This window comes from Chiloscyllium plagiosum, unplaced genomic scaffold, assembly GCF_037043375.1.
Source record: "Chiloscyllium plagiosum isolate Xiang-an unplaced genomic scaffold, Cpla_swu_hap1 HiC_scaffold_7, whole genome shotgun sequence".
Taxonomy (NCBI): Eukaryota; Metazoa; Chordata; class Chondrichthyes; order Orectolobiformes; family Hemiscylliidae; genus Chiloscyllium; species Chiloscyllium plagiosum.
This window is the reverse complement of record NW_028270145.1, coordinates 84,336,297-84,361,190: the sequence shown is the minus strand read 5'-3', so window position 1 is coordinate 84,361,190 and position 24,894 is coordinate 84,336,297. Positions and strand designations below refer to the sequence as shown.

The following is a 24,894-nucleotide window of genomic DNA, read 5'->3' as shown; positions in this document are numbered from 1 at the left end:
GTGCAAATTGGATCAGTGACAATTCTAAAATTCTGGTCCTGAAATCTTCCATTCCTTTGCCATAAATTTGAATGGGAATACCATTTTTCCTAGGGCTCTACTTATATGCTGTTAGGAAAGCTCCATGGAATTTTTTGCCAATTAAATCTTCTAATGAATGTTTTATACTTCTATCTCTGTTACTGACTGAGTGCATCTGGTACAAAAGCACAAGTTGACATCATCATTAGCTACATCTAACATTTATATACCATTATCCTGTCACAAAGAAAATGCAAACTTTAATCAATACATTTTGATGTTATGTCAAATTGATCCACATGGAATACTTTACATTTATTAGTTCAAATTGCAGCCACTTAACCATGGACAGGTCTGAAATCATCAGTACTTCAGTTTAACACAACTTAAACCAAAATGTTCTTACAGCACACAAGTTTGGAATGTCAGCAGGTATTCTTAATATGTCACTAGATGTTGGCTTGTAATGCCAGTAGACATGAAGTAGGAGGAATATTTTACATACCCAACATTTACATTTTACAGATGCTTTGTACCTTAAAAAATCTTATCTATTAAGTAAGGCTCGCTCTCTGGTTCATTTTCACATTCAGAATATCAGAAAGGTTCCTGAATGTGGACTGAAACAGTGAGTGCATTATTAACTATGATTTAGAACTCATAAATTATTTAATTCCTCTATATGCCAGATGAATAGTGTTTTAACACTTGAGGAGTGAATGTGCTCTATTGATTGGAAATAACTTAAATGTGAGATATTAATGTTATAGTCCATGTTTCTGTAGTGTATAATCATTACATATTAATTGGACAATTGGCTTAAACATTTTCAGTAATAGCCCAACAGAGCAGAAATTCCAGAACACTACAGTGAGAATAACTTAAAACAGTGGACACTCCATGCGACATCATTTGCTGTGAATTTTCCACTGCTCCACAGAGACTTCTGCCATTAGAAATGAACACCTAATTATCTCAATCATACTTCACATCAAAGTCAATGGAAAAATCAACTTTGTGGAATTAATACTGCTACAACTAATTCAGACATTACAAAATGGTACTGAGGGCTCAGCAGACTGGTATCAGAAAATGATCAATAATTTAGAGGTCTTAGTTAAACTGCTGCAAAAAATGTTTTATTTTATTACAGTAAAATGTACTACAGAAAATTACAAACGTACTACAGTAAATTTTACTACTGTATAAGATGAACTGTTTTCAGAGACAATACATAATCTACTTCCCCTTTTCTATTGCTGCTGGAAGAAGAGTTAACTAATAAATTGAAATTATGTGTCCTGTTCTGATTATGTTCTTTACTAATTGTGATCTAAATTTACCACAGGACCATCATGAAGTTTAACAGTCTATTGGCAATTTTCACTACCTCGCAGCAATTGTGCCTATTTCATTGAAAATAAAAATGTTTTGTCATCAGTTAAAGAGCATATGCATTTACAAAAAACATGTAAAAGATCCAGTTACAAACCTGAGAGTTTTAGTAATATTTCAAGAGATTTTCACAGGATTTTCTAATACTGTGCATACGACTGTTAAAAAAAAAACTGCTATTGACAATTTAGACGTAACAAACAGAAGGAACAAATGTTTTGAGTTCAGGGGAGAAAAGACTTCCAAATTTGTTGGAGCACAGTGATACACCCTCCTGGAGTAACTAGCTAGAAATCAAGCCCTGCTATTCTCAAAGTTGACATAAAAGTTAAAGGGTTTATGAAATACACAAAAATATCCATCGTTGAACCTAGGTTGACAGAAAACATAGACCAGGTTTCTGAACTTAAGAATTACTATTTATTACAAAAATATAGATTCTATCTGCAGGCAAAGAACTATGAACCATTGACAGATAGTTAACCTTACTAGTTAAAACAATAAGACCCTTATCAAACTCCCACTATGCATACAGATAAAGTCAGGGTGGAGGGAAAAACTGGGAAGGCTACTCTCTCATGCTTGTCCAGAAGGTTTGCAGAAATGATCCTTTTATCACCCTATCAGGACCTGCTACTTCTTCCTTCTTCAGGTACTCTCACTTGCTTGCAGGAGGCACAGGACAATTGGTTCAGTCTCTGAATTATTGGTTAAAAGCCATTATTTAGAGCAACTGATGAGGGGAAATACGCCAGGCTTTCTCCAAGATTGAGGTGTATTTTTCCTAAATTGGAGAGAAAAGCTCCTTCTTAGAGGTCTGATGAATTCTGATCCAAACATTCATACCCACTTGCTGTTCATCTACCTGGGAACCAATCACATACCTGTTAGCAGACAGAAGATCTTTGTTATTGATAACAATGCACCATGTCCCAGATCAAGCTGCTTGTTAACAGAGGAATTTCCATTTTTTATACCCCCTTGCCTGTTCCATCTGCAAATAGACTTCCCTCATTGCTAGAAAATAAGTACTTAAAAGCATGTTGGGAATTTTTTTTAAAAAAATGTGCAGTAATCACATCCACAAACCTTGACTTTGAAAACAATTCTTTCCTATTCAGTATCCTCCTGTTACCGCCATCCGACGCCTTAAAACGGTGGTGCTCGGACCCGACGTAGTGCACCAGACGCTCAGGTGTGCGGTGGGATCCTGTCCATGCTCACCCCAGCCCGGACGGAATTTCACATTGTCCCCAAGGTCCTGTATTTCCCGCGGGAGCCTGTGCCCCACAATCTGAGTCGCTTCCGGAATTTTAATTTTGTTCTCTTTCAGGGGGTAAAAAGGCGGGCCCTGTATAGACTGCTGCTGCACACTGTCCACCTCTTCTCCCTCATCCACCGTCCGGACACGCCTTGGCGTGCCCATTTGCCACCGGGCAGTGGGGATCCCCAGTGGAGGGCTCTCTACGTGGGAGTCCTCCCCCTTTCTCTCGGGGATCTGGGGTGGAGGGTGCTGCATGCAGCGGTCCCCTGCAACCGCAGATTGCGGTGGTTCACAGACTCCCAGCCCAACTGCCTGTTCTGTGGCGCAGTGGAGTCAGTGGACCACGTGTATATTGGGTGTGGGCGCTTGCACTCCCTTTTTGATTTTCTTAAAAACCTCCACCTCTGCTTTTGGTTGCACTTCAGTCCCACGCTCCTGATCTTCGGGCACCCGGTACGGAGAAGGGAGGGCAGGTCCGAAGATCTCTTCGTGGGTCTGCTCCTGGGCCTGGCCAAACTGGTCATAAACAGGTCCAGGCAGCGGGCCATGGAGGGTGTCGTTCGGACCGACTGCCTGCCCCTTTTCCGCGGTTACGTTAGAGCCTGGGTGTCCTTAGAGAAGGAGCACACGGTGTCCAGTTGTTCAGGGAGAGGTGGGCGCTGCAGGGAGTGGAGTGCATCATTTCCCCCTCCAACTCTATTTTGATTTAATCCCTGCCCTCCCCTTCACTGTTTGATCACACAGCATTGCCCTTTTGTGAAGGGCACTTCTTGTCACTGGCCACTCGGGTGTTTTCCTATCTCCCTGGTGGTGGAAATTGAATAAATATTCGTGCACTTTGTGTCTCTCACTGTGTCTCACACCTGCACACACACATACCATGGGTACTGGGGAAAAAAGTAAGCACTACCGCCGTTAGGTGGTAGTGTCGGGGTTTTAAAAAAATGAAACCTCCTGTTTAAGATCCACAAGTGCAAATACTGCCCTCTGTGCAATAATATATTATTGTACAGTGCAAAAGGGGATTTTAAAGATTGTGGGCGGCACGGTGGCACAGTGGTTAGCACTGCTGCCTCACAGTGCAGAAACCCGGGTTCAATTCCCGCCTCAGGCGACTGACTATGTGGAGTTTGCAAATCCTCCCCTTGTCTGTGTGGGTTTCTTCCGGGTGCTCTGGTTTCCTCCCACAGTCCAAAGATCTGCAGGTCAGGTGAATTGGCCATGCTAAATTGCCCGTAGTGTTAGATGAAGGGGTAAATGTATGGGTGGGTTGTGCTTTGGCGGGTCGGTGTTGCCTGTTTCCACACTGTAAGTAATCTAATCTGAAATAAAAAGACCTTAATATGAGGATACAAGTTGTTTTGTGTCAATTGTTGATTCAACTTTGTATCTGAAGTTTGCATTGGTAACTAACTTAACTTTGAGGTAGTTGCACCGGCCACTACTGTCTCATTTGCCTTCATAATAGTAAAACTCCAGCGTGACTTAAGCTTCTGGCATACATAATGCATTTCCAAATAGTTCTTCTTGGTATAGCTTCGAGTCATGAAAAGGTATGCTGCTCAAAGCATTATGCAAGATCCAGGACCCATCCATAATGTGGATTAGTCAGGTGACGGGTATGAGGGGTTGGGGGAGTGAGGGAAGAAGGCTATAGCTTCTACAGTTTCAAGGAAACCAGCTAATAGTGGGTATTTTTTTTTTCTGAAAGTATTTCACATAAATACTTGTTTCAATAATTCATAACAATTATGGTTGGTGTGAGATGGTATGAGATGAGTTCTGTTAAGCTGAAGACAGATGTTCAATGTACACCAGGAGGGACAATACTCCAACTTAATTCAAGCTGTTGGAAGATGTTATCTCGTGAATGAACCTGCAGTTATGTATTCACAGATCCAGGTTCCAGTGCCTGCTGGAACTATTTTGTAGAGAAGGAAGAAATTATTGCTGAAACTTTAGTCTTGGAATTAATGGAAATTTCATTTGATGGCATATGATGCATGGCTATTCTGTGAACAGTGACACTGTGCTCATCCATTTTATGGTGAGTTTTGATACTTACAGTGTTACTTATGAGGAATTCCTAGCACCTGTTATCTGCCTAAAGAGTCCACATTATGGAAGAGGAGGTGCTGGAGGTTTTAAAACACATAAAGATAGATAAATCCACAGGATATAACCAGGTATTACCCAGAACTTTTGTGGAAGGCTAGGCAAGTGATTGCTGGGCTTTTTGAAGAGATGTTGGTATCCTCCATAGCCGCAGGTGAGGTGTTGGAACGCTGGAGGTTGGCTAAAGTGGATCCAGCAATCTGAATGTACTTCAGCCAACTAAGAGGCAGTGTGCATCTTGCAGCTGCTCCTGGGATTGCAAGGTTTGGAGGGATATGGCCCAGGAGCAGGCAGGTGGGACTAAGTTTAGTTTGGGATTATGTTCAGCATAGACCATTTGGACCCAAAGATCGGTTTCCATGCTGTATGAATCTCTGATACTTTGGTGTCACTTTCACCAGCAGCAGAAGCACTCTGGGATTTCAGTTGGAGATATTATGGTTAAAGCTTGGTTGTGCTCCAGGTCAGTCTCGATCAGACATGAATCGCCCATCATAGTGTATTTAACCAGAGGGAAACAAAAACAAATAGCTTCTGAGGAAACTTCAGCCTGAGTGACACATCACTCATGGTAAATGTGTTGTAACTTTAGATCATCACCTGTATGTTCAACTGTCATTACAACTGCAGCTATCAGAAAATCAACTACAGAGGCCATCTGTCTTTCGCACTGTATTATCTTAGAGCTTTCTGGAAGAGACTGCAGCTCTTTCATTAACACCCAGTATAACATGTCATCTTGTCAATGTTCAATGTGGGAGCATCGCATGTTGGAAAGCCTTCACACAAATGAAAATATTGACCTTTCATTGAACAACAGGAAATGGAAATAAAAAACAAATGCAAAAAGCTCCAATTGCTTCTGAGAAATTTCAAGCTGCCTTCCTTTTGAGCGGCAACTAATTTACAGTCAATGATCATTCAATTCAGGTCTCTGGGAAGTAGCTGTCAATTAAATTCTGTCTGGTTTCTCCTGGTCTTCATGATGCTACACTGCTGTATCATGGTACAGTGATGTTCTTACTACTTGATGTCTTTGTTCTCCTCCTAAGAAGACTGCTGTCACTCTCCCAGCAATTCAGCATCCATCACACACCCTCCTTGCTTGTTCCAGCTGTGTCGAGTATTGCATGCAAGGATTATGTGGCACTTTCTTTCTGGACTGCAAAACAATGCACCCTGCCCCCTGTCCCACCGCAAGCCTGATTTAAGCATCAGAATCTCATCTTTCAGCAGGCCTATCATATATTCTGTGATGGCCCTATGGAAGAATAAATTAGTTTTATCCGCGCCTGCTCCCAGTCAGTGGTTTGCATAACAACATTATCAACCATAGTTGGAGAGTGTATCCCTTGTCTCCCAGTAATCGTTCTTGTGAGGCTTGAGATTTTTGAGAAGATTTGTACCTCAGGTTGAGGTTCAGGCTGTAAGTTTGCTTGCTGAGCTGGTAGGTTTGTCCTCATAAGAACAAACCTACCAGCTCAGTGAGCAAACTCACAACATGAATTCTTGCGAGGCATTTAGCTTTCAAAATGAATCAGGAACCTTAGTGTACTCAAGGATATCATAACCATAATAGCTTCCAAGGTACCATTCTAAAATATGGTACCAATAATCTTAAATGATTTGTATATTAATGGATGGAACAGTTTACTGCTAATGAGTTCAGCTGCATTGTGATATGACCCTCTGAGCACAATGCAGCCGATAGCACCCCGAGACCTGGGAGAAGCTAATTATATGGTATAGCCCACTGCCTGGCAGCATTCTGCAGCTGTGCTCAGTTCATGTGGAGGCAGTTTAGCAGGTGCAGGAGGCAGGGTTGGATTTGTGTGTATTTGTTTTTCCTCAATTTCTTTGCACTGCAACCAGAGTGGGATAACCGCTGTTGAGACTGAATCCATTGGTCACAGTTCCAATTAATCTGTGTGGGGGATATCAGAAACAAATATTAGGTATGTGACCAGTCAACACCCCCATCATGCACAGATAATACTTCAGGTTGGAGGTGTAGTGGACAGCAAAGAAGGTTATCTCAGGGTACAACGGGATCTTGATCAAATGGGCCAATGGGCTGAGGAGTGGCAGATGGAGGTTAATTTAGATAAATGTGAGGTGGTGCACTTTAGAAAAGCAAATCAGAGCAGGACTTATACACTTAATGGTAAGGTCCTGGAGAGTGTGGTTGAACAAAGAGACACCGGAGTGCAGGTTCACAGTTCCTTGATAGTGGAGTCGCAGGTAGTTAGGATAGTGAAGAAGGCATTTGGAATGCTTTCCTTTATTGGTCAGAGCATCGAGTACAGGAATTGGAATGTCATGTTGTGACTGTACAGGACGTTGGTTAGGCCACTTTTGGAATATTATGTACAATTCTAGTCTCCTTCCTATTGGAAGGATGCTGTGAAACTTCAAAGGGTCCAGAAAAGATTTACAAGGATGCTCATAGAATCCCTACAGTGTGGAAGCAGGCCCTTCGGCCCAATATGTCCACACTGACCCTCTGAAGAGTCACCCACCCTGACCAATTTCCCTACATTTACCCCTGACTAATGCACCTAACCTACACATTCCTGAATACTATTAGCAATGTAGCATTGCCAATTCACCTAACCTGCACACCTTTTGGCAGTGGAGGAAACCAGAGCACTCGGAATGAAACCCACACAGACACAGGGAGAATGTGCAAACTCCATACAGACAGTCACCCAAAACTGGAACTGAACCCAGGTCCCTGACACTGTGAGGCAGCAGTGCTAACCACTGAGCCACTATGCTGTCCTATGTTGCCAGGGTTGGAGGATTTGAGCTTTAGGGAGAGGCTGAATAGGTTGGGGCTCTTTTCCCTGGAGCATCAGAGACTGAGGGGTGACCTTATAGAAGTTTATAAATCATGAGGGGCATGGATAGGATAAATAGACAAGGTATTTTCCCTGGGTTGGGGGAGTGCAGAACTAGAAGGCATAGGTTTATGGTGAGAGGAGAAAGATACAAAACAGACTAATGGAGCAACTTTTTCACTTAGAGGTGGTGCATATATGGAATGAGCTGCCAGAGGAAGTGGTACAATTACAGCATTTAAAAGGTATCTGGATGGATATATGAATAAGAAGGGTTGAGAGGGATCTGGGTCAAGTGCTGGCAAATGGGACTAGACTAGGTTGGAATATCTGGTCGGCATAGACAAGTTGGACTGAAGGGTCTGTTTCCGTGTTGTACATTTCTCTGACTCTCAGATATAATGGGACATAGAAGAGTCTCGTAAGGAAGGACATGGAATGCTTATACATAGTGGAGGTTATTCTGAAAGATGCAGCCCAAGCCATGCCATGGTCATGAGTGTGGTAAGATTAGTAAATCCTTTTATGCTTCCATCATCACCGCCCCCAACCTTTTTGAATCACCCAAGAAAGGCACAATTGATATAACAGCATTTGGGCAAATGCTTACAGTTCAAGGTGAGAAGAAATCATTCTCTATGTCCTTGTGCAGCCTATGTGACCTTGGCTTGTCTTTGTAAATTGTGGCTCACAGGTGCCACTTCAAAGGTTGCCTGCGATTATTCGATTTTACAGAGATGGCTATTATCAATTTGTAACGACTAATTGCAAGATCAAGATTGCTTGTGGCCAGGATGAATATATATCAGAGTTGGACTCTGCATGTGTTTCACATGCAGGCTATTACAAATATAGGTGTCTTTAACCTGAACTGTATGAATACATAATCAATACAAATAACTTTGTAGAACCTCCCATCGCTCACAATTAAACCTTGCATCCTCAGACAGGTGAAACTTACATATTCTGAGTGTAATGTCATCTATTTTCAATCTACATTGCTCATGTGAAATTTGTGTAAAGATGGAAGTCATCATGGGTCACAATTTGCAGATTAAGTCGCAGGCTTATCCTATTAATCTAGGTGACCCTCACTTCCAGACCTTTCTGTTTCTTTATTCCTTGCACACCTTATTAACTCCCAAAGTTCTGAGCTTCCACACAAACCCATTCAGCTCTTTAAATGAAGTCTTCATCTTCCAACATTACCCTTTGAGCAGTTGGCCTACAGCTTAGCTATGTCAATTCACCAAATGCACAGTCCCTCCACCCCCCCCCCCCCCCCAACTCCACCCCCAGCACTACCATATGGTGGTTGTGACCACCAATAATCACCAACCCTAGAGTAACCAATGCCCTCTCAAGCACCATCATCTCTGACCCTTATGAGTTGAGTTGTCACAATTATTGTCTTCTCTGCATTTCAGCATGCTGCCTTCATTTCTCCCAGTTAACATCCCATATTTGCCCACCACAGTAGTGGCCCCTGATAATCCATTTTGAGTTTCAGTAAATGTCACCATTGGATTGGTCAAGAATCGCCCCCCTGACCGAATTGGAAGGATGAGCCTGATGTGAACAGTACTGATTAATCTCTTTGTAGATCCCTGATGGAACTACTATGAGTTCCCAGATAGATGTATTGAACCTGCAGGACAGGCTCACTCCTCAGGCTGTAAGGATACAGAACCTCTGATCTTGACTGTCCAAATAGCTGACTATGTCTACATGCCTACACTGAGATCAAATGTTGTCCTTGATTGACTGATAACAAGTCCCTTGACTTGTCTAAAGATTTTAAGGTATAGCCATTTTGTTGAAGATTTTTGCATGCATTTGCCACATAAGCTACAGGCACATGCTGTAGATATGACATTGATGTTGCATAATGCCAAACAGCAACATGTCCACTCCCTCAATTAATCATTGCCAGCAACAAAATCAAGCCATTGAGCTTTGTATCAGTACTAAAAATGGCAAGGCAAGACAGAAATATTATGGTTTTTTTAGGTTCCAAATGATTTGGCAAAGAAAAGAACCTCCCACGAGGAGGTTGAACAGTTCATCCACTTTACTAACACCACCCACTCCGACCTCAAATTTACCTGGACCGTCTCAGACTCCTCCCTCCCCTTCCTAGACCTCTCCATTTCTATCTCGGGCGACCGAACCAAAAGGACATTTACTATAAACCGACGACCGACTCCCACAGCTACCTAGACTACACCTCCTCCCACCCTGCCCCCAGTAAAAATGCCATCCCATATTCCCAATTCCTTCGTCTCCACTGCATCTACTCCCTACCGATGGCCTCTTTCTTCAAAGACCACAATATCCCCCCAGACGTGATCGACGATGCTCTCCACCGCATCTCCTCCACTTCCCGCTCCTCTGCCCTTGAGCCCCGCCCCTCCAATCGCCACCAGGACAGAACCCCACAGGTCCTCACCTACCACCCCACCAACCTCCATATACATTGTATCATCCGTCGTCATTTCCGCCACCTCCAAACGGACCCCACCACCAGGGATATATTTCCCTCCCCTCTCCTATCAGCGTTCCAAAAAGACCACTCCCTCTGTGACACCCTCATCAGGTCCACACCCCCCACCAACCCAACCTCCACTCCCGGCACCTTCCCCTGCAACCGCAAGAAATGCAAAACGTGCGCCCACACCTCCCCCCTTACTTCTCTCCAAGGCCCCAAGGGATCCTTCCATATCCGCCACAAATTCACCTGCACCTCCACACACATCATTTACTGAATCCGCTGCACTCGATGTGGCCTCCTCTATATTGGGGAGACAGGCCGCCTACTTGCGGAACGTTTCAGAGAACACCTCTAGGACACTCAGACCAACCAACCCAACTACCCTGTGGCTCAACACTTCAACTCCCCCTCCCACTCCACCAAGGACATGCAGGTCCTTAGACTCCTCCATCGCCAGACCATAGCAACACGACGGCTGGAGGAAGAGCACCTCATCTTCCGACTAGGAACCCTCCAACCACAAGAGATGAACTCAGATTTCTCCAGTTTCCACATTTCCCCTCCCCCCAACTTGTCTCAGTCCCAACCCTCGAACTCAGCACCCCCTTCCTAACCTGCAATCTTCTTCCTGACCTCTCTGTCCCCACCCCCCCCCTCTGGCCTATCACCCTCACCTTAAATTCCTTCCACCTATCGCATTTCCAACGCCCCTCCCCCAAGTCCCTCCTCCCTACCTTTTATCTTAGCACATTTTCCTCATTTCTGAAGAAGGGCTCATGCCCGAAACGTCGATTCTCCTGCTCCTTGGATGCTGCCTGACCTGCTGCGCTTTTCCAGCAACACATTTTCAGCAAAGAACAGAATGGCAGAGCAAGGCAAGGTAATGCTGAAGTGTTGAAAACATCTAAGAGTGCACAAGATGAGTGAGAGCTAATAAAGTAAGCATAGAGCCCAGAATTGCATGCTGTTCAAATGGATGGGATGGGTGCCTGTCCCTATGTGCAGAGGGACCTGCAGAATTTCAGTGAAAGATGTTGGCGAGTTCCACATTGAAGTGCATAACTGTATTTCAAGATACACCATAATGACGTGATGAGTCTGGTGCATGGCTGATGCCAAATTCTGTGGATGGGGTCAGTCAGAGGTGATCATTACCCATGGAGCTTGCCCTGGGATTTTGGGGACTAAATTCCAAAATGGAATCCAGAAGAACAAGTGACAAGTTGGAACCTGCAGGTACCCACTATGACATCCATGTCAGGAATTGTTGCTGTTCATTTTGCGTCTGCCAAGCAAAAGAATAGCACACTGCAGATAAATTAGGTGAGAAAGAGTAAGAGTGAGATAGTGATGCATCCACATGGGCCTCTCACCATTCACAAGTGAGATTCTCATCTCTGTTGAAAGTTATTCTTTTCAGCTTCACCATAATTTCCCACCCAACTCACCATTCCAGTCTCTGAATTTCAAAATTTTGTCAATTCAAGAAAGCAATGTGACTCAATAAGTCTCTTTGTTATGTTATGCCTCTCTTTAATATGTTGCTTCAGAATCTCTCAGGTTTTATAGAACCATTTGCAGATTCACTGACAACAAACTGACTGTATGCACCTGGTTGAATAACAATCTAGAATGATACATGCAAGGATTATTGCAATAAAGCAAGTAATCAACTAAACAATGATTAAACCTATTGCGGTATCGCATGTAAGTCCAGTTGTGCATTCCATGAACTCAAGAAGATTCTTTTAATATAACACAGTTTAAACAAACACTGTCCTGCACAGCAAAGTTATTATCATAGCAAATTATGTTTCAAAAAATCATTCACATGACATTGGCATCATTAGTTGGATCAGTATTTATTGCTTGTCCTTAGTTGCCCTGGAAAAGATAATGGTGAGCTTCCTTTAGAACCACTGCAGTCCTTGAGGTTTAGGGACACTCACAATGCTAGGAAGAAGGTGTCAGGATTTTGACCTAGCAATACGAAGGAATAGCGACATTATTACCAGTCGGGTAGGTATGTGACTTGGTATTATTTCCATGCATCTGCAGCTTGGAAGCTGCTGTGAGATAGTCAGTAACAATAGTTGTTGATCTTTAGTCTGAGATGTTTATTAAGATACCACATTTAGTCAGGATCGATAATAATAAGCACATAATAATCATTATTTCTTAAAACTAGAATGTCCTATAACCCTCAGGCGACTGACTGTGTGGAGTTTGCACATTCTCCCCGTGTCTACATGGGTTTCCTCCGGGTGCTCCGGTTTCCTCCCACAGTCCAAAAGATGTGCAGGTCAGGTGAATTGGCCATGCTAAATTTCTCATAGTGTTAGGTGCATTCGTCAGGGATAAACATAGAGTAGGAGAATGGGTCTGGGTGGGTTACTTTTCGGAGGGTTGGTGTGGACTTGTTGGGCCAAAGGGCTTGCTTCTATAGTGTAGGGGATCTAATGTAATCTAATCTAAAAAATATTACACCATTAAATTGCATTATGACTTACAGGTACATTGGAAACAATGAACAATTCATCGCTTTTTTTTCTTCTATGAAGCATATTTTTAAAATGCCTGCATTAAAGGTACTTGAAAAATATAAGTTGCTGTTGATGATGTGTGTAAGCTGCAAATGATGCTGACCTCTACTATGTTAGTTGAGGGATATGCAATTAGCAGGGACTGGCTAAAGCCAGTAGAATATGTAAAAAGACCACATAATTGTAAATGTCTAATGTTTGTTACATTTGGAAAAAAAACTCAAATGAATGGTAATTGAAATGGATTCATTGAAGAATAGTGTACATTAACCATATGTATTAAAAGCCTAAAATGTAATTTCAAGTAACAATAGCTTCAGGTTTTTGCTGTGTTGCCATTAATTCTATTAGCAACAGGGGACTTTTGAACAGCCATTACAGAAAATGTAGACTGTGTATTTAACTGAAATTGAATTGTTCTGCAGTGTTTAAAAATGAAGAGACAGTTTATTATCAGCAGCTAATACTTAATAGTTGTTTCAAGAATTTTTACAAATATTTCAACATAAAGGAGAAACTAAACTTCAGCATTCTTCTGCAAAATTTACATTGAAAATAACACATAAGGTAGTTCAGTTGGAGAATATTTCTAAAATTACTTGAATATTCATTGAAATCATGCCTGGCAGGGATTCTTTTCCCAAAGGTTTTAAAATAACCCACTGTTCATTGTGTTCTGCTGGAGGCCAGGTGCTTATTCAAGGCTCACAAGATTCTTGAGCCACATAGAGTGGCTTGATGTGATTTTCTGTTGCCTTCTTCATTGTTTTCATCTTTAGAGAACCTTTTTCCACATGGCCATTAACTGAGGCAAAAGTAACCAACCTTTACAATGTAGTGTGGAAATGCCCATTGGATGAAAATGCCTTCTCCATCTCCCATGCTTAAAGTATTTCGCATCAGTTTTTACAGTGGAGAAAGAGTGGAACTAAAGAACTTGGTGAAATAAATAGTAATATCTTGAAAAGTGTCCATATTACAGAGGAGGTGCTGCTGGACATGTTAAAATGCATAAGGGTGGATGAATCCCCCAATACTTGATTAGATATACCCCAGAACTTTGTAAAAACTGGGAAAGTGATGGCTGAGCTCCTTGCTAAGGTATTTTCATCATCGATGGCCACAGGTGAGGTGCTGGAACACTAGAGGTTGTCTAATGTGGTGCTGTTACTTTAGAAAGGTGATCAGGAAAAGCCAGAAAATGATAGACCAATGAGCTTGACATCAGTGATGGGCAAATAGTTGGACAGGATTCTGAGGGACAGGATTTACATGTATTTGGAAAAGCAAGGACTAATTAGGAGTAGTCAACATGGCTTTGAATGTGGGAAATCATGTCTCACTATCTTGATTGAGATTTTTGAAGATGTGGTAAAGAAGATTGATGAAGGCAGAGTGCCTGTCGATATAGACTGTGTTTGACAAGGTGTTTGACAAGGCTCCATGTGGGAGACCAGTTCACAAGATTAGATCATTCTAGTCACCAGTTACGTGACAAAGGAGCAGTGCTCCAAAAGCTTGTACTTCCAAAGAAACCTGTTGGATTATAACCTATTGTTGTGTAATTTTTAACTATGATTCTAAAAGAAAGGGTTGCTGAAATGCTTTTCCAGTGCTTTAATGGGATTCTGGAATACCCATGATTTCACAGCTAAATCTTTTCTAGTTTACATACATATGTTTGATTTTGTGAAAAAACATGTGAATTTCTGTTGCAATGGACACTTAATATGAACAAAATCAGCCACAAAACATTGAGCAATCTTACATGTCAAGTAGTAGAAACTTTTCAATATGTTGGCCATTTTAAGTATGTTAACTGTTTTCCTGTTCTATGATGAATCAATGCATCAAAAATGGCTTGAAACCTTCTAATTAATGACATTAACAACAAAGCCAAGTATTTAGAAAATAGCTACTTCAAGAAATAAACAGGATTGTAAATCATGGGATGAAAGAACAAGGTTAAATGTTTTGTTGACATTGAGTTGGTTTTGAAACCTCTTTAATGGGTTTCAATTACAATATGGATTTTCTTTTAGAATAATGCATTAACGAGAACATTTCTTCAGCCTTTATCTAATAAAATTTGTATGGTTTTAAACCAGCAGTGTCAACATCATGCAACTTATACCTCAGGTTATCTGTTATTCACAATTTTTGATAGAATACTACAATTATTATTATGCTTATGCGCTTGATGATTATTGTAACAGGACAATCTGATAATGAATTGACATTGTGTTTATAATTACAGCACCAAATCCTTGTGAGTCTAATAATGGCAAAGGGCCATGTTCTCATTTGTGCCTGATTAATTACAATGGAACTGCTGCATGTACATGTCCTCATCTAATGAAACTGGCCCCTGATGAAAAGAATTGCTATGGTAAGTACCTGAAAATCTGTCAAATCAAAATAAAGCCTTAGAACTGATGTTCAGTAAACACAAGAACAATGAACTGCCAACTTCACATGGCAGGGTGATTCGTTTGAAATGTACACCATCTATTAATTGATACATGTTTGGAAATCTTTTCTTAGCAGGTGATATTTGAAGCTCCATTTTAAAAATGTGAACACAAAAACTAAAGGTTCAGTTAGATTGTTTTAGGTGCTTGCAGTGCAATTTGTCAAAATTGTCCAAAGCTGTGATAAACATTGTAGAAGTTACATCCAATAGCAATTGTCTTCCTGTGGTCTTTTGCACTCTTTTAATAATATTCATGCTGGACTCACAAACTGGTCCCATCATCAAACTGAATTAATGATCTTGACAAGTTTTGATTAAGTATGCCCATTTAAGAATAATTATAAAATAAGCTTTTTGTTAAATGCACCAATAAAAGTAATCGAAACGAAATGAAAGAACTACAAATGCTGGAAATCTGGCAGCATCTAAAAACATAGAATCATATAATCCTTACAGTGTGGAAGCAGGCCATTCGATCCAGCGAGTCCACACTGCCCCTCCGAAGCGCACCGCACCCAGACCCAACCCTCACCCAATCCTTGTTACCCTGAATTTCCTGCATCTAATCCAACCAGCCAGCACATCCCTGGACACTATGGACAATTTAGCATGGCCAATTCAACGAACCTGCAAATACAGTCATAGAACTGCACAATATGGAAACAGACCCTACAGTCTAACTCCTCCACACCAATCAGATACCCTAAATTAATCTAGTCCCATTTCCAGCCTTTGGCCCACATCCTTCTAAACTTTGCTATTCATATAACCATTCAGATGCCTTTAAATGTTCTAATTATACTAACCTCACCACTTCCTCTGGCAGCTTATTCCATACATGCACCATTCTCTGCGTGAAAAAGTTGTCCCTTTGGTCCCTTTGTCCTTTTAAATCTTTCCCCTCTCATCTTAAACTATGCCATCTAGTTTTGAACTCCACTACCTTGGGGAAAAGACCTTGGCAATTCACCCTGTCTATGACCCTCATGGTTTTGTTACCCTCGATAAGGTTACCCCTCAGCTTCCGACACTTTAGGGAAAATAATCTATTCAACCTCTCCCTGTAGCTCAAACCCCTCAACCTTGGCAATATCCTTATAATTCTTTGCTGAACCATTTCAAATCGCAACATGCTCCCTATTGCAGGGAGACCAGAATTGAACACAGTATTCAGAAAGTGGCCTAACCAATGTCATGTAAAGTCACAGCATGACCTCCCAACTCCTATACTCAATGCGCTGATTAATAACGACAAGCATACCAAATCCTTCTTCAATATCCGATCTATCTGCGACTCTACTTTCAAAAAACTATGAACATGCACTCCGAGGTCTCTTTGTTCAAGAACACTCCCCAGGACCTTACCATTAAGTGTATACATCCTGTCCTGATTTCCTGTTCCAACATTCACTGTCTCACATTTATCTGAATTAAAATCCAACTACCACTCCTCAGCCCATTGACCCATCTGATCAAGAACCCGTTGTACTCTGAAATAACCTTCTTGGCTGTGCACTACACTACCAATTTTGGTGTCATCCGCAAACTTAGTAGCCATACCTCCTATATTCATATCTGAGTCATTCGTATAAATGATGAAAAGTAGTGGACCCAGCACCGATCCTTGTGGCACTCCACTGGTCACAGGCCTCCAGTCTGAAAACCAACCCTACACCACCACCCTCTGTCTCCTACCTTCAGGCCAGTTCTTTATCCAAATGGCTAGTTATCCAAATTAGCTTTGCTAACCATTTCACATGTAGTACCTTGTCAAATGCCTTTCTGAAGTCCGTATAGATCACATCCACCATTCTGTCTTCATCAATCCTCTTTATCACTTCTCCAAAAAACTCAATTAAGTTAGTGAGACACGATTCCCCACACACAAAGCCATGTTGACTATCCCTCATCAGTCCTTTCCTTTCCAAATACCTCGAAATCTTGTCCCTCAGGATTCCCTCCAACAACCTGCCCACCAAAGATATCAGATTTGCTGGTCTATTATTCCCTGGCTTTTTCTTGCCACCTTTCATGTTAGCCAATCTGCAGGCTTCAGGCGCCTCGCCTGCGGCTATTAATGATACAAATACCTCAGCAAGGGGCCCAGCAATCACTTCTCGAGCTTCCCACAGAGTTCTAGGGTACACTTGATCAGGTCCTGGGGATTCATCCACCTTTATGCATTTTAAGGTGTCCAGCAACTCCTCCTCTATCATTGAGATATTTTTCAAGATGTCACTATTTATTTCCCCAAGTTATCTAGCTTCATATCCTTCTCCACAGTAAACACTGACACAAAATACTCAATTAATATCACCTCTATCTCCTGCACTTCCATACATAGACAATCTTGCTGCTCTCAGGGGTCCTATTCCCTCCCTAGTTACCCTTTTGTCCTTAATGTATTTATAGAGTCCTCTTGGATTCTCCTTAACCCTATTTGCCAAAGCTATCTCATGTCCCTTTTTTCCCCTCCTGATTTCCCTCTTAACTATATCAAGTTAATGTTTCGGGTTCAGTGACCCTTCTTAAGAACTACATTGTTTTGAAAACAACCACTTTTTTCTCAAATATTAAATTAATAATTTACAAGAAAACTGACCAATGTCAATGAAATTAGTAAATAGTTCTGTATTGATTCTTACTTTATCACTTCCAATTCCTTAAAATTGGATTACTTACTAGAATGTTAATTTCTTTCGATAAATGCTTTTCTAATTATATTAATAAGATGGATTACCAATTCTCAATTCATCCAGAAATGTTGTTTAATGCAAATAAAGGACAATTTTGTTTGAATGCTGCCAAGCTGCACTAGTTCATGGATAGTTTTATGGCTGTAATTATGCTACTGCCTTGAGTAGCAAACTGAATTAGAATTTGATTTCAGAAAACTAGCCCGACTCTGAGCACAGTTTGCATCCGTATTGTCATTATACCCAATATGGAACTTAACCTAATAACCAATGCTGATTGTTGTGATACTGAGGAAGTGCAATATTGTTGGGGATGCTATAATGTAGATTATATAAAAATTAATGACCTGTTTGCTTGTGCAGTTGGAGGTGACAGAAATCCCACGGTGTTATTTAAGCACCAAAGAGTTCTCATGATCATCAACTGTCCTCAGCAAATGCTATCAAAATAAATTGACTTGGCAGTAATACTGTTTTGTTAAACCTTGCCTTGCGAGCTTATTTGCTATGTTTGCAGCAGTGAATGTGCATCAAAGATGCTTAATTGGTGGTGAGTCCATTGAAACAGTTCAAGGAAGTGAAAGGTGTATGAAAACGTAACTTCTGTCAAGACAAACTTGCCTTGATTTAACCTAAACCTTACAAACTGAAATATTCAAAGAGATAATTGAACTGACCTCAGCTGATGAGCTCCCTTTAATTATATTGACTTACCGGCCACCAAAATTGCACTTAAAGTGAACTTTTGCTTCACGTTTCACGTCTGACTGAAAGCCTAATGAAATTTCTAACCATATTCATTTTGAATAGATTTTCAATATTATGGCCCATATCAACTTGAGCAGCTCTTTTCTTAAAGTTAATTAAACTGAAGATCAAATATTTGTCTTTCAGACTTGCAATAAAAGGACAGGAAAAAAAATCAGGTTGAGTTAAACACATACTTCGGGTTGTTTTTAATATTATTTTGAATGGAAAGGTTCTCATAAATCACTAATTTGAAAGTAAGTAAAGTCTTTAAAAAAATGATGTAGTTCTAAAATCAAGACAGAGAAAGAAAATTTAATTTTAAAGGTTTTTTTCTCTTTGAATTTCACTGTTTCGAAATGTCCTCTTGATTTGATGTCTAATGCACTGCTCTCACCCTGTCATAATATTCAAACATCAATCAGGATCAGCAGTAAAATGACTTTTAACAATATTGAGATTTTTCCTTATTTTATGCAGAACAAAAGGAGTTTTTTATTTATTCAAGAAATTCAGAGATCCGTGGAGTTGATATTGATAATCCATACTACAATTACATAACACCATTTACTGATCCGGATGTCAGTCAAGTTAAAACAATTGATTTCGATGCATTAGAAGAACGAATTTATTGGTCTGATTTAAAGCCCCGATTTATAAAGCGCGCCTTCATAAATGGTACAGGGATAGAAACCATCGTCTCAGCGGGTAAGTAGGGAATAATGAAGAAAGTTATGAGTACTACATGGCAATATGTTGTGATATGATGTTGTTTAAATCTTCATTATCTGTAGCTGACATTCAGTTGTTAAACAGATGGATGCAATGAGGAAACAAACAATGGATTGATACAGTTAACATGTCTTTTGTCATGGGATCCTATCTGGAATGTGCAGCTAGTGTAATTGCTAAGTCTGGCAGACCAGAAGAAACCTAGGTTTTCTATATAGTTTGTGCAGTCTTCTTTGATATATGTCAAGGGATTAGCAGCTGGGGATATGAGAAAGCAGGGAGAGTGCAGGCAGGGAATTCTACAGCAATCAGGCATTCCTGGGAAGACAAAATCACTGATTAAGGACTGCTCACAGTGATTTCACGTAGAAGGGAAATGGACTTGACCAGGATTGATTTGAATAATGGCAGCTTGTTGAAATGCCAAAGCTTATGTGGAACACAGGATGTGAGCCTTCGAGAAAGAAAAATGATGTGCAGGCATTCCTGATGAAGGGCTTATGCCTGATATTGTGATTCTCCTATTCCTCGGATGCTTTTCCAGTGCCTCACTTTTTGGCATTTATGGAGAGCAAACGATTGGGTTGTTTGGAGTCTGAACAAATCAAATTGACAAATATCAATAGAAAACTATTCTGTGATTCAAATCTATTATTGTCAGGTCAAATATCAATTGGTTATTTGCATTTGCTCTATTTAAAATGTTGTTTAAAATGTCAATTGTTCAGCAGTTTCTTGGGAACATGATGGCATGGTGGTATTATTGCCAGATCATTAATTCAGAAACTCAGCTAATGTTCTGGGAACTGGGTTCAATTCTGCCGTAGCAGTTTTAATTCAATTGAATTGAATTTGATAAAGAAAACTGAAATTAAAAGTCTACTGATGACCATTGTTGATTGTCAGAAAAACCTGCCATCATCACCTGGTCTGAGTTTCATGTGACTCCAGACTTTCAGCAGTGTTGTTGACTCTCAATTGCTCTCTGAAATAGCCTTGCAAGCCACTCAGTTGTAACAATTGCTCTAAATCCCACCCAAGAAATGAAACCGGATAGACAACCCAGCAGTGACCTAAGGCACTGAAAAATCAGAATCAGCTCTGTCAATCCTGCAAAGTCATCCTTATCAGTAGGGAAGAGCTGCACCACGGACTAGCTGTCTCAACAGCTTGACATACTCACACTCACACAATCATACCTTACAGACAATGTCCCAGACACCACCATCACCATCCCTGGATATGTGCTGTCTCACTGGCAGGACAGACCCAACACAGTCAGGAGGGTGTTGTCCTGGGTGTCCTCAACATTGACTCCAGATACCATGAGGGCTGATGGCTTCAGGTTAAATATGGGCAAGGAAATCTCATGTTAATTACCAAGTACTTATCACATGAATCAGTACTCTTACGCATTGAAGGTGGCAAAGTCACAAAATGCACCCTGGGTGGGGACTTCAATGTCCAACTCCAAGACTGGCTTGCTTGCAGCCCTGTTGATTGAGCTGGTCAGGTCCTAATAGACATAGCTGCTAGACTGGGTCTGTGACAGATGGTAAGGGAATCAACAAACTGGAGAAACATACTTGACCTCATCTTTACCAATCTGCCCGTTGCGGATGCACCTGTCCATGAGAGTATTAGTATGAGTGGCCACCACACAGTCCTTATGGAGACAAAATGCTGCCTTCACATTGAGAATGCCCTCTATCATGTTGTGTGGCACTACTATTGTGCTAAATGGGGTAGACTTTGAACAGATCTCAAGACTGGGCATCCAGGAGGCACTCTGGGTCATCAACAGTAGCACAATTGTACTCCAGCGTAATCTGTAACCTCATTGCTTGACATAGTCCCCACTCAGTCATTACCATCAAGCCAGTGAATCAACCTTGGTTCAATGGAAAGTGCATAAGGGCATGCCAGGACCAGCACCAGGCATACCTTATAATGAGTGTCAACCTGGTGAAGCTACCAAACAGGACAATTTGCACGCCAAACAGCATTAGCAGCAAGTGACAGATAGAGCTAAGCGATCCCACCACCAATGGATCGGATCTATACACTGAAGTCCTGCCACGTTGAGTCATGTATGATGGTGGACAGTTAAACAATTGACTGGAGGAAGAGACTCCACACATCTCCCCTTCCTCAATGATAGAAGAGCCAACATATCAGTGCAAAAAATAGATCTGAAGAATGCACAGCAATCTTCAGCCAGAAGCGTCAAATGGATGATCCATCTCAGCCTTTTCCAGTGGTCCACAGCACTTTGTTATTTACTTATTTATTCATGGAACATGTGCGTTCCAGAACTTGCCCGTTCCCAGTCAAGCTACTCGAATGCAGCTACAACATTGGCATCGAGCCAACAATGTGGAAAATTGCCTAGATTTATTATGTACACAAAAGCAGGACAAATCTGACCCAAACAATTACTGCCCCAACAGTCTGCTCTTGATTACCAGTAAAGTGATGGAAGGTGTTATCAACAGTGCTATCAAGCAGCTCCTGCTCAGCAATAACCTGCTCAGTGATGCCCAGTTTGGGTTCCACCAGGACCACTCAGCTCCTGATCTCATTAAAGCCTTGGTTCAAACATGGACAAAAGAGCTGACTTCCAGAGGTGAAAGGTGGAAGTGACAACGTTTGACAATAAGGCTGATATCAAGAAACCATAGCGAGACTGGAATCTATGGGTATCAGGGCAAACTCTCCGGTGGTTGGAGTCACACTGGCACAAAGAAGATGTTTGTAGTTGTTGGAGGTCAGTCATCTCCACTCCAGGACATCTCTGTGGAAGCAGAAGTGGGAATGTTTGCTGGTGATTTCAAATGCAACATGATCGGGACAATATCCAGGCTTGGGCTGACAATTGGCAAGTAACATTCATGCCAGGATATGACCATTACCAATAAGAGACAATCTAACCACCACCCCTTTATATTCAATGGTGTTACCATCATTGAATTTCCCACTATCAACATCCTGGGCATTATCATTGATGAAAAACTTAACTGAACTTGCCACATAAACAAATGGCTACAACAGCAGGTCAGAGGCTAGGAATATTGCAGTGCAGAACTCACCATCTGACAACCCAAAGTCTATCCACCATCTACAAGGCACAAGTCAGGAATGTGATGGAGTATTCCCCACTTACCTGGATGGGTGTAGCTCCAACAACACTCAAGAAACTTGACACCAACCAGGACAAAGAAGCTGGCTTGACTGGAACTACATCTGAAGCATCCACTCCCTCCACCACCGAGGCTCAGTCGCAGCAGTGTGTACTATTTACAAGATGCACTGCAGAAATTCACCAAAAATCCTTACACAGCACCTTCCAAATCCTTGACCATTTCCATCTGGAAGGACAAAGGCAGCAGATACATGGGAACACCACCACCTGCAGGTTCCCCTCCAAGCCACTCATTAAACTGACTTGTGCTTGGTCAACAGCCTGAAATTGCTCCCAAGGTTGGTTGAGATACAGCACGTGGACTGCAAAAAAGCAGCTCATCAGCACCTTATCAAGGGCAGGCAATAAATGCTGGCCAGCCAGCAACTCCATGTCCCACAAATTAATTATTTTTAGTTTCTAAATTAGATCAATGACAATATTATGCATTGTAACAAATTTGGTACATAGATTGAAAATTAATCTCCTCTGCTGAGCTGATGGAAGTGAAAGGTGGGAGGCTACCATCTAAGACCTTTGTACTGCATTTGTTGTTACACAACAATGATGGGTGGGGCAGTTGCCAAACTGAGAGCTCAGAAAGCAAGCCCTTTTTGTTTGCTCACAGTTTACAGGAAGATCTCATTGTCAGGCACTCAATGAGGGAACTGACATCATGAAGAAGAGGCCCAGTAAGAGCCAGACTCCACTCCATTCCGATCTCAACAGCAAAATTATTCCACTCCCACTCACCTCTGGCCTTGTCCCCACAATAGTCCTGTGAATAATGGAACAATGGTCACCACTCCTGTGCTGATTGGATATTAAGGGTACCTCTCCCAAATTGCCTTTCCCAATATTTTACCCGTCACTGGGGGATACCCATACCATTTATAGAGCCCAGCAGCTTTGGTTGCCCTCTGTCATTTTAGGGTAAACGGCTGCGGTGGCATGGAAGTATCCCCCCTCCCCATTAGTCACTTGCCCCACTTTAACCCAATGCCCTATCCTCTTGAACCCAGACATTCCCGTACTTCTCCCACACTACGGCTATACCCCCATCCATTTTCTCCTGGTGAGACTGGCATACCTGATCTTCCCAGAATGGTGAGACTGACGGCAGTCCCAGCAGTGGCACCATTCCCACTGACACCAAATCGTCTGCAAAGCTTCTGGTCAGTCGAATGAGTGGGCAGTTCCCATAAAGTCCAATCCATTGATAACATGGTGCCCCATTCAGATTTCATGAGTTTTTTTGCAAAATCTGATGATAACCTTCTTGTTATTTTTAGTTCTATTTGATAATTAGTTAAGTGCAAACATTTGTACATAAATGTAGAGAATGTGTCATAAGTCAGCAGCAATACCTGCTGATGATGTAGCATAGTATTTTTGTGGTTTACAGATTGATTTACACTGGTGAAGTTATTTCTGAAATATTTGTGAGTAGTGAAGGTTTATGAAAAAATGAAACAGGAAATCATCTTAATAATTCTTTTGGAATAAATGTCATTAAAATAGGCAGGTGTTTTAATTTTTAGAAATGCTAATTTCCACACTTTATATGTTTAGCTATGTTTGACAGAACAATACACCTTTTGTCTTTGTGAGACTGTGTTTTTGCTTTTGAAATTCAAATAAATTATGTAATGATGCTTACATTTAGGAAAGTTTACACAGAAGTATATAGAACTTAGAACTTTCTTCAACAGAAAAAAACCCAATTTGGCCCAATTCAGCCCGTGACATGGTTTAAGTTCAGTCTTCTCACATTCTTTGTGACTTCTTTCTTCAGGCTAAAATATTTCCCTTTTCTTTCTTATCCATGGTACAGGGACATCCAGTCCCTGTACACCTCCATCCCCCATCACGAAGGCCTCAAAGCCCTCCGCTTCTTCCTTTCCCACCGAAACAACCAGTACCCTTTCACTGACACCCTCCTTCGACTGACTGAACTGGTCCTCACCCTGAACAACTTCTCTTTCCAATCCTCCCACTTCCTCCAAACCAAAGGGGTAGCCATGGGCACCCACATGGGCCCCAGCTATGCCTGCCTCTTCGTTGGATATGTGGAACAGTCCATCTTCTGCAGCTACACTGGCACCACCTCCCACCTTTTCCTCCGCTGCATCGATGACTGTATCGGCGCTGCCTCATGCTCCCACGAGGAGGTTGAACAAGTTCATCCACTTTACCAACACCTTCCACCCTGACCTCAAATTCACCTGGACCGTCTCAGACTCCTCCCTCCCCTTCCATTTCTATCTCGGGCGACCGAATCAACACGGACATTTACTATAAACCGACCGACTCCAACAGCTACCTAGACTACACCTCTTCCCACCCTGCCCTCTGTAAAAATGCCACCCCATATTCCCAATTCCTTTGTCTCCGCC

At 41.6% G+C, this 24,894-nt stretch overlaps 1 protein-coding gene across 1 annotated transcript in view; it reads left to right on the top strand.

The window, feature by feature from the left end:
• LOC122551725 (low-density lipoprotein receptor-related protein 1-like) overlaps nucleotides 1–24,894 on the top strand; it is a 1,910,187-nt gene that overhangs the window by 1,254,977 nt on the left and 630,316 nt on the right. The window contains exons 28-29 of the mRNA XM_043694091.2: nucleotides 14,927–15,058; nucleotides 19,066–19,293. Coding sequence (XP_043550026.2) covers nucleotides 14,927–15,058; nucleotides 19,066–19,293 — 360 coding nt within the window. The remainder of the gene's footprint in view (nucleotides 1–14,926; nucleotides 15,059–19,065; nucleotides 19,294–24,894) is intronic.